This window comes from Neopelma chrysocephalum, unplaced genomic scaffold, assembly GCF_003984885.1.
Source record: "Neopelma chrysocephalum unplaced genomic scaffold, ASM398488v2 Primary Assembly neopelma1_26, whole genome shotgun sequence".
Taxonomy (NCBI): domain Eukaryota; kingdom Metazoa; phylum Chordata; class Aves; order Passeriformes; family Pipridae; genus Neopelma; species Neopelma chrysocephalum.
Window position 1 is genome coordinate 10313062 of NW_020897695.1, and position 15801 is coordinate 10328862.

At 49.6% G+C, this 15801-nt stretch overlaps 1 protein-coding gene across 1 annotated transcript; it reads right to left on the minus strand.

Moving 5' to 3' along the window:
* Window positions 1-7167: 7167 nt before the first annotated feature.
* On the minus strand, window positions 7168-15181 carry GASK1A (golgi associated kinase 1A). Its single transcript, XM_027676107.1, has 4 exons — window positions 14393-15181; window positions 10643-10765; window positions 10257-10360; window positions 7168-9677 (listed from the first exon to the last, which is right to left on the minus strand). Exons 1-4 carry the CDS (start codon window positions 15179-15181, stop codon window positions 9467-9469), a joined length of 1227 nt encoding a protein of 408 aa, XP_027531908.1. The 3' UTR covers window positions 7168-9466.
* Window positions 15182-15801: the final 620 nt, after the last annotated feature.

Below are 15801 nucleotides of genomic sequence, written 5' to 3' on the forward strand. Positions count from 1 at the left end.
GGGAAAATAAAGGCAGGGAAGAGTCTGCAGCTGATATGGTGCCCCTGCATGGACGAGTGATGACATCTTCCACCATCACAGTACTCACCAGATATCAGCCAGCTCTTCCCAGCTGCCTCTGAACATCCTTGGCACGTGCAAAATGCTTGCAGTGCACCACAGGCTGTGGTGTGAAAAAAAGAGCCTCACAGATGGACAGGCCAGCACCTGAGATGGGAACTGGTGATGACCCAAAGCACAGGGCTGCAGCAAAGTCCCTATGCAAGGCTGACAGTTGGACTCCCCTTCAGAGCCAGAACTGCCTGGATTGAGGTTGGGGTTGGGTACATCAGCGTGGTGAGGTGCTGGGGAGGCTGGTGTCTGACACCTTAGCAGTGAGGGAGGTGGGTGCTGCACCTCCTGGTCCTGCTGAGGTGAAGGTGTCACAGCCTGTGGTCAGGGCGATGCGATTTTGACTGCAGGCAGGGCAGGGGGCAGGGGTTTGCCTGGCAGTGGAGGGGATTCTCATCACTGCAGAGACCACAGCAGAGGCCTTTAACTCACGGCCTTTATCTTGTGCTAAAAATACCAGCTTTTCCTAGGGAAAGTTGGATCTCTGAGGATACCTTGGGACCACAAATTATAAGCTCAGACATGTTTTTCTGATGCTTTCTTCTTGCATGTCTGCTCACACAGGCTGCCCTCTCTCAGTGCTCTATTCTTCCCTCTTCTTTCATACCTTTCTTTCTCCAAGTCCCTTCAAAAGGAAGATTAAGTTGCAGGACTTTCTGATGTCCTAATCCCACCTTCATGGAGGAAGAAAGCAGGACAAATATCACCTCATTGCTGATACCAAAAGCTTATTTGAGCGTAGTTGAAGTACAGGACTCCTATATGGTGCCAGCATCTTCACAGAGCCTATGGGGAACTTTGGTGACATGGGAGCTAGTGGCACCATGTGCCCCAAAACGTTGCTGTGAAACAGGGCTGGCCCCAGCATTGCCCGGGAGGTAGCTCAGCAGGCTGGGTAGACCTCATCTCCCCCAAGAGTTGTGTGCTCTCCTTGTAAAACCCTGGACATGACCATGGTGGCTGACTTCACCCCTCCATGGTTGTTGCTTGCCTCTGGCTTAGTCAAGGCTGATGAGGGAGGCTGCATTTCTTGCCCAGTAGTCTCTCCAAGCTGTCCTGAACCCATGTCTTTGCAGTGTTAAATGCAGTTTGTTCAGGAACATTCATGTTTGATTAGATTTGACCATGAATAACAACAGCTGTGGAATGGCAGTCAAAAGGTTTCCTAAAGCTACCTCCTAAGCCTGGGGACCACAGCAAAGTGTCTGGGCAGGTCAGCTGGTCTTGTTCCGCCAAGGCATCCTGCCTCAACCTGCCCTGCAGTGCCTTCTCGGCTCAGCGCTGGAGGTCAGTTGTGCTGGATGAGCAATGGCTTTCTGGCTGTTTCTGGCATGGAAGAGGTGAGATGCCTATGCCTGGCCAGCTCCCCCAGCCTCCTCCCTAAGCCAGGATCACTGAGACCCCTTGCTAGCACTTTTCCGTAGGCCAACCTCCCTAGTTAACTGGCATCAGCCCTTCCACTTCATCCTCACTTCAGCCACCAGCTCTGCTCTGAAACCAGCCATTCAGCAAGAAGCATAGGCAGGAGGCTGGGTTGAAATCAGTCCTGAATGCTCTCCAGCCCAAGGCTGTCCCTGGCAAGTGGACAGGGACAGTAAGCAATGGCTACCCTTCTGCTGTTTGCTTTGCCAATAAGGAACCAGCTGGAAGAAAACTGGAGAGGGACTTCTAACAAGGACATGTAGTGATAGGACAAGGGGGAATGGCTTCAAATTGACACAGGGCAAGTTTAGATTAGATATCAGGAAGAAATTCTTTACTGTGAGGGTAATGAGGCACTGGAACAAGTTGCCCAGAGAAGTTGTGGGTGCCCCATACCTGGAAGTGTTCAGCAACAGGCTGGATGAGGCTCTGAGCAACCTGGTCTAGTGGAAGGTGTCCATGCCCATGGCAGGGGAGTTGGAATGTCCCTTTTATGTCCCTTCCAGCACAATCCATTCTGTGATATCATCCCATTTGATGTGTGTGCTTTAGTTCAACCCTACCACAGAAATCAGTTTTCTTGGTGCTGGGACTAGTTAGGATGAGCTGAAGGCACACCAGGAGTCTCCAGCTTAGGGTGACCCTCCATATAGTTCCTAAATGTAGGGGAAAAAAACGAGTCTACAAATTTGTGTTTGCAGAGAAGGTCCTTTCTCAGGCCTCTGTGATGGGGTTGAGATGAAAAGGGCTGCTCAGCCTGTGCACCAGCTGCAGCACCCTGCAGAGGCTCCCAGCTATCTGTGGCAGTGCACAGCTTACCTGTGCCAACACCCCTGGCTTTGCCAGTGGAGGAAAGCAGGCTTCTGGGTCTCCTGTCTCCATGTGCTACAGGCATGTTTTTGCACATTTAAATTGTCTGAGATCAGTTAGTGTTGTTTAAGGTCCTAGAGACCCTAATCTCTTTTGTCTGAGGTAAGGAAGAAGCTATGCCATCTTATCCCTCCAATTAAAGCTCCTCAGCAGACTGCTCTGGCCATCAATGCAGGAAAAGAGACCTTTGATCTCTGTACCCTGAGCATACAACTCCGACTCAAGTGGGCAGGATAAACTCTTCCTGAACACCTGATTATGGGTCTTTGCATGTGATGCCAGGTTTCTCACTCAGAAGATAAAGCAAGAAGTGCCTGACCTAAGCGGTCCATTCTGTGCATATGTTTTGCCCCACTTCTCCCCTTCACTCCAAATCAAGGAAACCATGCTGAAGTGCCTTAAATTGAATATTATCACCATTTCCCTGCTCCCAGAATATTTACTGTAGGCAAGGAACAGAGCTGGCAGACCCTAGTGAAATGAACAAAAACCATTAAAAAAGATTTGTCCCAATTGTGGCAAATCTCAGCCTCCTGGTATCTTGTTGGCACCTAGATGTGCTGCCTAGAAGCCCAAATCTGCAGCTTAGCTTAATGGATCTAGTTTTTTTTCCCCATGATTTAACTCAGAGGAGCCAAGAACTTGTTTCAGGGAAGGTCAAGGCAGTAAACCTCCAATTGTTTATGTACATAAAGAGCCCTGGGACATGCTTTTCTTACTCCAAGCCTTCCCTGATGCTGCCAGAATGGGCAATTAAAATCAAACACATGCAAAAATACAGCAACATCTGCAGTGTAGGCTGTGCCACTAGATCCACTTGCCTCATCCTCAATAAAAACTCCATCCCTGCTTGGATATGGCCAAAAATTAAATCCAGTGGAGCAAAACTCGCTTGAGAAGCAGGCATGGAAGAGATGGTCCCATGCCTGCTCGAGCAGAAAACCTGGCCAGCAGCACAGTGGAGCCGTGCTCACCTCTCACTGGGGAAATACCCCCGCATGGGCACATCCATTGAAATGTTTCATTTCCATGCAGAGTGAGGACTCAGGTTTTCCTTAGGCTCTTCCTTATACCTGGTTTGAAACCCACACGTATTCATCTGGCTAGACTGGATGGAGACAGGACTGAAACGCCATCCTTGGAGAGTTTCTCTTTGCTTTCCGAAGGCTAAGCAACTAGTGGGAAAAATCCTCATCCATCCTTTTCAGGTACTTTCTGAAGGTATCACCACATGCCGCCTCCTCCAGACAGCCAGGGAAAGGCCAGGCAACCTATATGCTGAGTTAATACCCCTGTGGACTGAAATATTAGTTCCTGGTATTGGTCAAGAAAAGTCATGGATTTAAAGGAAAGTCTCAGTCCTTCCTCCTCCTCACCTCTCCTGCTGCATGAGCCCCTGTTCTGCCTGATGATGCACAGGTGTCACAAATTACAGCCTCCCATCCCAAAAGGAAGTAAAATGGTAAGTCTGATTGCTTAACGTGGAACTTGGACAGGAACTGAGGAGGGGAAAAAACCTCACGTGGCATCCAAACCCAAGCTGCATTCAGAAGTTGGAGGGACATGCATCACCTCGCCACCCCGTGCATGCAGCATGAGCAGAGGGTGCCAGATGCAAGAAGCCCCTTTGCACCTGCATCATCTCTTGGATTAGATGATGACTGAGGGGAATAAAACCTGGCTCAACTCAGAAAAGGAGAAAAAATGAGGCTGATCCTTCAGTCAGGAGTGAAACAGTAAAACCCAGGGAAATCCCCAAGGACCACATGGTGATAGTCTTGAATGGAAAACTCCTCCTGTTTGGGAGAGGCTGTTCCTGTCTTTGGTTTGCCTTGCTTACAAACCAGCGGATTTCAAAGCCCCAAAGCATGGTTGGATTTGTGTTATCTGCTGGTTGGCAGCGCACAGCTCTGAGAGATGTATCATTTTAAAATCCATCCCAGGGACGACTGCAGGGCCTAGTCAAAAATCCTGAAGTTTATGAGTTTTTCTGAACAGAGACAATCCTACCAAAACAGCAGGTATCCAAAATATCTCTAGAGGACAGGTTCTTGGAAACATGATCACCATTTGAGGTCTTCAATCCAGAAATCCTGTGGGTGCTGTGCACAGGGGTCCACACTTGGGTGGGCAGATTCCTGGGTGCTGTGGCATTTCATTCTCCAAGCAGCCACCGTTCATCCATCTCTTTCTTGCTCCCAGCTCAGAGCAATGCTCTGCTTCTGTAAATCTAGATTTTCATTGGAAAAAGAATAACAGAGGGGAAAAGGTAGTGCTGCTGGAGGGATATAAAGTACAGCTGGGCGGATTAGGCTGCAAGGGAATTAGGGAATTAATGATGCTCTAGCAGCTTGAAATCTGCTGGTCCGGAGATGAAACTTTTAAGACGCCCTTGGCAAGCATGGGGGAAAGACAGCCTGTCGAGACAATGCCACCTGCTGGAGACAGCTCTTGGAGACCGAGATTCATGGCACCGGCTAAACTCGTGTTTCTTGGTCGTCCTTGCACCCAAAATCCCTCTTTTGTAGCTTGAAAACCTGAGCTCATGCCTGGCAGGGCAGAGATGTCAGGCACCCACAAGCACAGCCCCTCTACCATCCCCAGGAACATTTCCTTTCTCCCAGGTTCCCCATATCCTTTTTCCCATTTGCCTTATCTGACAGCTAATTATCATTCCAGAGGTAATTGCTGCAGGAGCCATATGGGATCCATAAGCTGCTAATGCTGGGGTTTTTTTTGCAAAGAATCGTAAGACCTATACATTATTGTTGTTGATATAAGTATGATTATCACTGCTGTAAAAGCAGCCAAAATTGACAAAATAGGTTGCGGAAATGGTTACAGCAGCTCAGACATGAAGACAAGGTTGTAATCCCTGAAGCCATTAAAAGTCTTAGGGGTTTTAATTGGGAGGAAATTGTATGTTCACAAGCTCCAATTAGAGAGCTATGGCATAAACCCAGACCTAAGGGAAGGGAAGGAGGAGGGAGGTGAAGCTTCAGCATGGGGATCCCCGCACTGGGATTTGGGAAGCAGCCGCTGACAGCACAGCAGATCCAGGGGGCTCAGCGCTTCTGTCTGCGGATACATGTCGGTTATCTAATAAGCCATTTCTTAAGCTCCAGTGATACTGCTACTTATATCATAAATTCAATGATCTTCACTTTACTGCCCATTAATCTGCTCCTTTTCCTGACAATTTTATACTCTTTTGATAAACTGTTTGTCTAACCACATGGAAGAAACAATGTCAAAAGCTGTACCTTAGGCGTTCGCCCAGCTAATGAAGAAAATCCATCACAAGGAGAGTTTATCTACTGCTTCGCTGGATGTAAATAAAACATCAGGCTAATTTACTTCCATTTATCTTAAAGGCCATTGCTACAACAATAGTCCTGTGTCAGAGCAGACTTTTTTTTTCCTTTTCTGCATAAATATTTAAGTAAGTACTGAAAGCATAAATAAATTGCTTTCTAAAAGCCAGATTATTTTTATATCCAGTTATTTAACAATAAATTTGGATTTACTTGCTAGCTCTTGCCTTTCAGGCAGCAGTCAGCCCACGCTTCCTTTGCGTGGCACAGGGATGCTTGGGAGGATTTTTCCAAGCATCTTCTGGGGTCTCTGAGTGCCACCTGTAATAACCCACCCTTAAGGGGAAAGAAGCACAAGGATGGGTCGTCACATCACCCCCGAGTGCCACCCCACTGGTGCCACCCCTGGCCAATGGGTGGGTTCAATGAGAGCTCAGGCTGCCCTGTGAGGTCCATGCAGGCCTGCTGCAAAGACTATTTAGTGTCCTGTGGACACAATGGGCAGCTCAAGAAATAGCCCTTAAATATAGCAAAAATGTATTTAGTTTATGGAGGGTGGGGCCAGCAAAGCGCTGTAGCAGGTGCTGGGGGATGACTGGGGGTCAACAAGTTTGGGGGCTGAATAGGAGTAGTGAAACAGCGTGTGTTGGCATGCACACGTGTGTGCGTGTTCAGCAGATTGGAGCCACCTTGACCCCTGCCTTCCATCCCCCAGCCCTATTTTCTGCCAGCTGAAGGGCTGTGCACAACCAGAGATCTGTTAAACACAGATCATGTCACTTGGATCATTGCAGCATGAAACAGTTCCTTACTGGTGAAGCTCTGGGAAGGTGCATGCCTGTGCTCTCAAAGGCTATTCTCTGAGCACGTTCCTGTGGTGCCAAGGATGAGCATGAGAGTGCTGCAGGAATGCCCTCCTTCAAGAAGCCCTTGTTTCTCCACTGCTTTTTCCCTTGCTTAGCTGCTGCTGCCTTCTTAAAGCCAAAGCCATCCTGCCCCAGTGCTGCAGCCAGCTTGGACCATGTCCTTTTTTTTTTGTTACCACATCGCAACAGCATCCATAATAATATCTGGTAAAATTTCGTTAAATCAGGATCACTACTTAGATGAAATCTTGTTTGTCAAGTATGGTCCCAAGTGAATATTTATAACTATAAAATAGTTATGACCATGAAAATAAGTTTATCATAGGAAATATGACACATTCACAGCTGGAGCAAACTGAACCGAACACTACATGGCTGATGTAAGCAGTCCACGGGATTCCTCTGAACAGCCATTACCACAGTTCAGAGCCTGTGCTGGTTACATAGACAAGCCCATGGAACAAATGACAAATTAAAGAAGATTAATGATCAGTCTCAGGAAGATCATGGCTTTTGGTTCTCTCATTTATCCATACATGGCTCTTTGTTAAATCATGAATGATTTTTATTCACATGCGTCACTGCTTACAGATGTACCCGTATATGTACAAACTCACATTACAACTAAGGAAATGCAAAAAAAACCCCAGAAAAATCCCCACTACCCTGTGCAATGTTAAGGTTGAGAAGATGCAACCAAGAGCAAGGCAAAAGCTGCTGTTCCAGCACAGCAAAGTCCACAAGTTTTGGCCACTGCACAGAGCCCCACCTGCCTCTCAGTTCTCACTGAGAACATGGATTACATGGGATGAAAACCTATCTTTTAATGAAATTTCTCATTTTAATGAGAAAAAACAAGTCTATGACTAATGCTGCACACCCTAACTCTCTTTTTACCTCGCAGCTTTTCACAGCACATTTTTTGGATTTAATTATGTTACATTGAGTATCCTTTACACTTATATAGCCATGCCTGGGCATGGCTTTTCGTAGGAACCAGGTTGAATTATTTCACTCTCCTCCATGCTTGCAAGCTGAGCTCATCTACTAATAATAAATCCCCACAATTCAGGCTTTAGCAGGGCTTCCGTGACAGTCATCCACCCCATGGCATGGCAAATGGGATGATAACTCATGGGGTGGAGAGAGAGTGCTGGGGGAAAGGCTTTCCCTGGCTAATTGGAGGGCAGGACTCCAGGAAGATGCTGATGGCACTTTGGATGCTGATGTGCCTGCAATGCTGAGTGCTGACACTTCCTGAGAGCACTTGTGCTTGTTGATTCATGTCACCCACACCTCACTTCATCTTCTCTTCAGCAAGAGGAAAAAGGGGAAAAAAGGTAATTGCTTGTGCTTATCAGCATGGTTGTTAAAGCATCCCCTTGCAGGCTCTCAAACTGACATGATGTTAAGAGGCATGGGGTGGGGAAGGTATCAATACCTGCCTTTTCTTCCCCTGCTACATGGGTGGCCATGTTCTCCAAAGCTATGGCAATGGGACAGCAGCTCTGCATGGGTGCCCACACCAGTCTCACTGAGGCTTCCCAAAGGCACAAGTGATTTGAGGTGCCTCAAGCATGGAGCCTCTACCTGTAGGGCTGGAAAAATGGAGGGCTGCTCCCTGAGGCACCTTTAAAAAGCCTTGTCCTGGTGGCAAACCTTTGGTCCACAGGCCAGGAACTGGCAGCTCCTGGCAAGCAAACACTGACTGCATGCCTCAGCTGGGAAACACACTGCAGGGAATGATAGAGCCCATCCCTCTATCTTTTTTCCTCCTATTCTTTTTGCTTTTGGGTTATCTGTCAGCCCTGACACTTGAAGACCTTCCTGGCTGGGATGCTGCTGTGCCTCATCACAGTGGGCTGCTGGGATGACAGGAGCAGGATGGGCTCTGCCGGAGGTGCCAGCATGCTCAGAAAGAGTTTTGCACTTGATTGCTTTCTGCTGAAATAGCCTGGCATTTTTGTTAAAACAAGCAAGCCTTGGAAAGAGCTCCGCACAGCCGTGCCCAAGGGAGCAGTCAGGAGTGCTAAACAAAACCATGGTAGTTTTGCCTTTTAATCCCCTGATGGCAAAGGGAAAGAGTGAGCAAGAGATTTGAATCTTCAAATCAAGAATGTGCCCTGGCAGCAGCCCAGGCCTGCTGAGGCATGGCGCATGGCACAAGGCACGTGGCACACGGCACATGGTGCTCGCCAGGGATGGTACCATGGGCTATGTGAAGGCAGCTGCTGCCCAGTGCTCCTGCAGTCCTGGGTCCTGCCTAGCCCCGGCTTCAAGCAGTGGCTTACACGTGCTCCCAAGCACACATGATCCCCTCCGTGGGAGTGCCAGACAGAGCTCAGCTCTAGCATCTTGTCCCTGCTTAATCCACTTAGAAAGTTCACCTCTGGTGAACTCCGACTGGGATGTTTTGGAAAGCATCATCAAAAAGTCCAGTACAAGCATGGAAAGGCTGTCAGTGACTTCTTCCACTGCTTTTTAACCCTTACTAGAGTCCATGTTCAATTGTCCGAGCCTCCAGTTTTCATAGCAGCTGTGTGTGTATGTTTGTGTGTGTGTGCATGCATGCGTGTGTGTGTGTATGTGTGAAGGCACCCAAAAATCTCATGGATATGCCCCTCCTTTGGAAATCCATGCTGAGACCATGACTTGATGACTGTTGCCTTTCTCAAGCAGTTGTGGGTTGTCTCAGGAGACATCTCCTCCTTGTCTTTCCTGCTCCCTGTGATCCCATCTGCTTCTCCAGATCATTCTACAAGGTGGGGGGAAACACCTTGTGGAGAGCCAAGCAGTCTCATATCACCCCTGCTGCGGGCGTGAGGTACATCTGTTGCTGTTGAGATTTGCCAGGCAGGAACTCTGTGCTGACTGGAGGTCAGTTCAACATGGCAAGTCCTCAAACACTGTCAGGTTGTGCTCTTGGATGTACCTGAGCAGGATCTGTGCCCGCCTGTCAATGGTCTGAAGCAGGGGTATCAGGCCCTTGGCACCGCCCTGGCTCTCCCAGAGCTCCCGGTCCACACGCAGTGACTCCAGCAGCAGGCTCTGCAGTCTGCCTGATCGCAGCATGGCCACTGCCGCTGCTGGAAAGCTGCAGAGGAGGAGCAGAAGAGACAAGGAGGGGAGGGGTTACACAGGGAACTCTGGGCAGGGAGGAGGGAAGCAGCAGGGCACTTGAGCAAAGGTGCTTCAGGAAGAAATGCATGTCCACCCAGAGGAACACAGGATAAGGAGCCCACTGCTTAAAGCTCTGCCCATGGCGAGCATGGAGGACACCTCCATCAGAAACAGATCCAAACAAATTCCAAATCAAAAGGCCTATAGCATGCCAAAATGCCTCACAGGCAACGACACAAGAAATGCTGAAATACCTGATTATTCATTATTTTTGTGCAGCTGCCAGTTAAAGAGGGGAAATAGTCTTTGGAGCCTGCCGTCAGTCATCCAGAGCAGAAAAAAGAGCTAGTTTCATGGCAGGGGCACACGGGATATTTTTGTGAGACTGCCCACCCACTCTGCTCTGGGTGGGAGGTGGCCCTGCTTCACAGGGGTGCCCAACCAGGGTGGCCAGGAGCGGCACGAAGGTGTGCACACAGGGCTGCTGGCCATCCCACACATGCCAGCTCAGCCCTCACCCAGGACTTGCCTCCAGGAAGGTGCACATTCCTACCTGTCTATGCCTTGAAGGAGCCTGAAGTTGAGCTTCTCCTCAGGGTGCTGTGGCCTGCCTGCATTGTCAATGAACACCAGGCGAGATGGCGCACTCCTCCGGACCTGCCAGCAGGATGGGAAGGAGAAGTTCACTTACTGCAGAGAGACACCAGTTTGTGGGTGTAGGCTGCTTTTTAATGCAGTGAGAAAGCCTGAGAGTATCCGGGAGATAGCAGATGACCAAGTCCAAGTCCCTCCGTGCTCGGCACACCTCCCACCATGGACCCAGCATCACCATGGGACCTGTGTTCTCTTTGCTACCACCTCAGCCCTGCAAGTGCCTCCCAGTGCCTCCCAGCTACCTTCATCTTAGCACCAGAGTAGCTTCTGGAGAGGAGGACATACCAGGATGTGGACCAGGACCAGCTCTTCTGGGTTCCGGCACTTCTCGTGGAGCATCTCCTCCATGCAGGGCTCAGAGGGATCAGGCTGAAACCCACAGCAGTAGCGGTCCAGGCGGTCATGAACCTGCAGGAGACATTTGGGAACCTTAGCAGGGACATATGCCCGGGATGGGGAGGTCCTGATGTGAACTTTTCTTGCTCAGAGGAAAATAAAACATTTCTAGGGATTCTCAGCAGACTTGAAATGGGAAAAGATGGCATACACCAGTGAGAGGGTGAGAGGTGGGGAAGCATGAAGAAGCTTAGCTGGCTTGCAAAACTCCCTTGGCTTGAAGAAGGTGATGACAAAGGTGATGGTGACAGGCTTTCCTGGTGGAGTTCAGATACATTCTGTGCCTGGTACCTCCACATTCTGTATTTTCACAGAGTGAGCAGGTTGTGTTTCCAGCTGAAACCAAGGGAAGACGTACATGGCCATGAATGTAAAAAAAAAAAACCCAAAACCAAAAACATGAAAGCACCCAAGGAAACCTAGGGTTTGAATCCTCAGAAAGATAATTTTTTCTGCGTCTTGGTGTTCTGGATGGTGGTTTCATCTGGCTCCTGTGATATACACACTCTTTCATCCATCCCTATGGTAACCTGAGCAGCTCTCAATGGAAAGATGAATGGAAAAGTATCGGCAAGGGAAAAAGCGATCTGTGCGTTCACAGAGCATGCCTGACATTTAAGTTGGGCCACAGTGACTTGTTTGAGCTACACTTCTGGTTAATTATTTGCAGGTGCTGCTAAGGCTTTGTGTTGTTGAGCCTGTTAAACCTCCTGCTTCCCACCCCAATTCCCTGCAGAAACCCCACTGCTCCCTGGCAGCTTCCTGTGTTTCAACCACACCCTCAGAGGAATGAAGGACTTTTAAAAGACGTAAATCTCTGTCAGACCTGGTTTCAGTAACCCTGCCTTGGTATTCATGAAGCTTCCTCAGCTTTGTCAGAAGCAGCTGGCACAGCCTCTGTGGTGGTTTGTGGGGCAGACAGGGCCTCGTTGCCTGCCAAGAGTCCTCCCCACAGCTGCGTGTTGCCACAGCCGTGTAGGGGAGCTGGCTCACCACCTCCAGCTCCAGAGGCCTGTTTGCATACACTCCTTTAACTATGAACCAAAAATATATAAATATATAGAAAATAAATATATTTTCTGGTTGAAGCATGAAAATGTCCGACTCACTCACTTGGTGTTGCTGGTGCCAACCCAGGAGACAGGGCTCGGTGCAATGAGGCTCCTGGAGCCACCAGGAGGGCTGCAGTAAGGTAAGACCCAAGAGGTCTCAGGTAAGCCTGGAGTGATCTATGAGTGATGACTAGGCAGAAGCCAAGTGACCCACAGTGGCTGCCTATTCCCTTCACCCTGATAATTAGCACAACTTGTCAGTTACAGGCTGTGCTTTGAGAGAGTTCAGCCTGAACCCAAATACTGACCAAGCGCTGGAGAAGATGCTGCGGGAAACACAAATTGTGATTTCCGTGGCCATTATATTTGTAACCCTTTGCAAAGCAGGATTAGTCCCACACTGAAGCCCCTTAACAAACCCTTCTGTTTCCTGAGGTTTAATGAAACACTTGGGTCAGCATTTCTCCATTGAGAGGCACTCCAGTTAAAAGTGCTTGAGCATTTTGACACAAAACTCATTGAAATGGAAGAAAATGTTACATTTCCTCCACACACCTCCTATGTCTGCCTACTGGAAAGCTCAGCACGCCGGTTTCTCTCACCTGCTATGTTGTCTTCCAGGCTGCACAGAAGGTGAAGACAACCTGAGATGATTTACAGATACATTAAAGGGGCTCAAAGCTCTACTCACCCACCCACAAGCACCTGCGAAACCAGAGTGGATTGGTGCTGGACATGCAGAGGTGTGAGGTGGAGGCGGACCTGGTGAACAAATGGAGCCCCAGGAGAGGGACCAGATGGCTGTGGAGATGCTGAGATTGCCACTGACATGCTGACAAGCCCTCTTTCCCCCTGACCCTCTCCTGATTGTTTGTATTAATTTCTTCTTGCCAGAGCCTAAATGGCTCTAATGCATAAGATCAAAATAGGTCTTATTGCTGGAACACAAGTACATGAGCCACACCTACTCCTGTCCAAGCTCATACCCTGTGAGAAGCTCACCTTCAGCCCCTCTTTGGTCCTGTGGCCACCCCAGGGCATCCCCTTGGGTCCAGTAGGTCTTTCCAGTCATCATTCAGCCTGGGATGGCTTCCTCTATGGAAAATTTCCTTGCTTTTCCCCGATTCAGAAGGGGGTGCTCCAGGGAAGGGATGTGGCTGCAGGGCTTCAGAGGTGATTTGGTTTTGGCCCTCTTTAAAGCGCAGGACAAAGCCATCAGCAGCTTTGCCATTTCCGCCAGGCTCGGCATTTTGCCCCCAGTAAAATTTTGCATGTAGAGGGAAGTTCCCTTATGGCAAACACCAAGAGAAATCAACATAGAAGAAGCCCAATTTTAAGGGTAATTGAGGAAAACTACCAAGATTCTCATGCCAATGTACAATAGGTCTCAAATCTCACAGCCTCTCCTTCCCCGGCAAGGGCTGTGAGAGGCTAAAGCCATTTCTGAACAATGCTATTTCACTTCTACAATATCCTACAGACTCTTTACCTTTACATGACTTTTCTGCATGGGAGAATCCCACTGGAATTATTGAGGAAAACCTTGGATTTATCACTGCACTACTCCAGCCCTCCAAGGAAAACTCTCCTTAGAACCAGATACTTTCTCCTGGAGACTCAGCCTTTCCACTGCATTCAGCAGCATTTTGGCCTGGGGAAGGGAAGGAGGTTGGTTAATCTTCTCATTTCTTTGGCTGTTTCAGCTAAAATATTTCCAAGCCCAGCCAGGACTGCTCTGCCTCTGCCAGTCCTAGTTCAAGGTTATAAAGATTAATGGTCAGGATTTGCAAAAAAAAAAAAACCAGCAACAAAAACAAAAAGAGAGAGAAAAATGAGAACACATTTAGTTTGTGTTTTTTCTTTGTTCACTTCTTTCTTTTTTCACTTTAATACTTGACCTTTCAGGCAGTTTCCCCTTGTGTGATAACCAAAGCTCCAGCCCCAGGGTGCCTAAACAGGCTTTTTTTTTTTCCATAGAAATCACTTTTGCCTCCTTACAACTGCCCTCCAAGAACTGATAACTCTCTGGGACGCTGTTGTAATCCCTTGTAGCAGCAGGGTATGATTTTCCAGATGGGAGATTAAGTGCTACTAATGCAGAGGAGGAGGAAATCAGTGCTGTTCAAAGGGGAAGGGCTCCTCACTTCCAGTGCCAGCAGCGCATCCCTGGAGTTGGATCTGATGGAGCTGAGGCAGAAAATGCTGCTGGCCCCTAGGGATACCCTAAGGATGTCCCTAGGGATGTCCCTGGGGATGCTCCAAGCCGCTGCTGGCATCTGCACAAAGCGAAGCCAGTGAAGCCACTGGCAGAAAGCTCACCCATGTGAGAGTGGACTCACCACGTCCAAAACCTGCCTCTGTTTCCCCTGCAAGTCCCAAGCACAGACCATACTCAGGCCAAAGTGCTTCTGCACAAAGCTCTGCTGCTCAGCATTAGCTGATGAGTGAAAATACATCCCAAGAGACCACAGCCTATGTGACCCTGCAGAGGAGAAGGAGTCCATGGCCGGACAATAAAGGCTTAGATGCAGGGGGACCCAGGTGGCACAGCTGGTGGGACAGGTGGTCTCCATCACTGCAGCCCTACCTGGAGAAGAAAGTCGAAGAGGGCCAGGCGGCTCCACTCGCCGTGTGGGATTCTGGAGCAGGGGGCATCCCCAGCCACCAGTGTCACTCTGTGGGGCTGCAGCATATCCTGATACTGCAGCCACCCCAAGGCACAGGAGTTCTGGTCGTTGTTGGCATCCTCCAGGTGCTGGAGGTCAGGAGCCCACCAGATGATGGGGCGCAGGGAGCCATCGGTGTAGCTGTAGGGCAGGAGGTGGCTGGTGAAGCGCCGGGCCACAGCGGGCAGGCTGCGGTTCAGCCCCAGCACCCTGTCCAGGTGGAAGGCCAGCACCTCATAGAGGTCCCCGGGGCGCTTGATGAGCCCACAGTGCCCATCCTGGCAGTCCCTCTCTGGGCTGGCTGGCAAGACATTCCCTTTGGCATCCCCCACGACCTGCAGCCCCACTCGCATGACTTGCCCATGGGCAGGTATGCGGGTCTTGGAGACCACCTGCCCACTGGCCAGCAGCTGCATCTTCTGGAGGTCATCCTCAGAGAGCCACAGGGGAGTTTCCCTCTCCACACCCCGGCGCCGCCTCCTGCCCCGGCCAGGGGGCTGGTCCCGCCGTGAGCGAGTGAGGGGTACAGGGAGCCTTTCTCTGTGGGCTTGTCCTCCAGATAGCGGGTCAGCCACCTCCCATGGGGGACCTAGGGGGGATGAGGCTGGCAGTGGGAGTGGAGAGTGGTCCGGTGGTGGGGGCAGGTGGATGAGTGCCAGCAGGGCCAGGGCCAGCAGCACCCCGACGGCCACTGGGGCTGAGAGCTTCATCCCCAACCTTCGCCATGGTCGCTGGGCCTGCAGGGAGAGAAAGGTAGAGTGGTACTGGAGGGTTAGTCCAGGAGAGTCCTCAATAGCGTTTGCTTTGGAGAAGCAGCCCCCCTGCTTGTGTTGATCCCTAGGAAAGGTGTTCCCCAAGCACTCACTGCCTTCATGGCATTGTAGCAGGAGGGGTATGGCTAGTGCCATGATTTGTGCCAGAAATTATCTGCAGTTAGAGCAAAGGCTGACCCACCACAGAGGGTGCATGTCTGCAGTGCTGATGTACAGGATCTCTTTATGGGCAATGAATTCTTCATGGCCAAATATTTTGCTTTAAAGACTGATTAAAAAAAAAAAAAAACAGAGCAAATTCCTGTCTGGATATAAACACTTTCCAGTTCCTAAGAGGTTTTTATCCTTCAGAACTTACTCTGGGCACGCTCACTGATTAATATCCTGGTTGCACACTGAACCCATAAATCCATAACTCAGATCCCTACACCCTTGTTTGCAGGACATCTCAATGCATGCTGAAACAAGGCCTTTGGAGCTCTGCCCATCACTGTGTCCAGCAAAAGCAAGGCAGCTCCAAGTGTCAGCTGGGACCTGTGGCTGCCTATGTTTTAAAA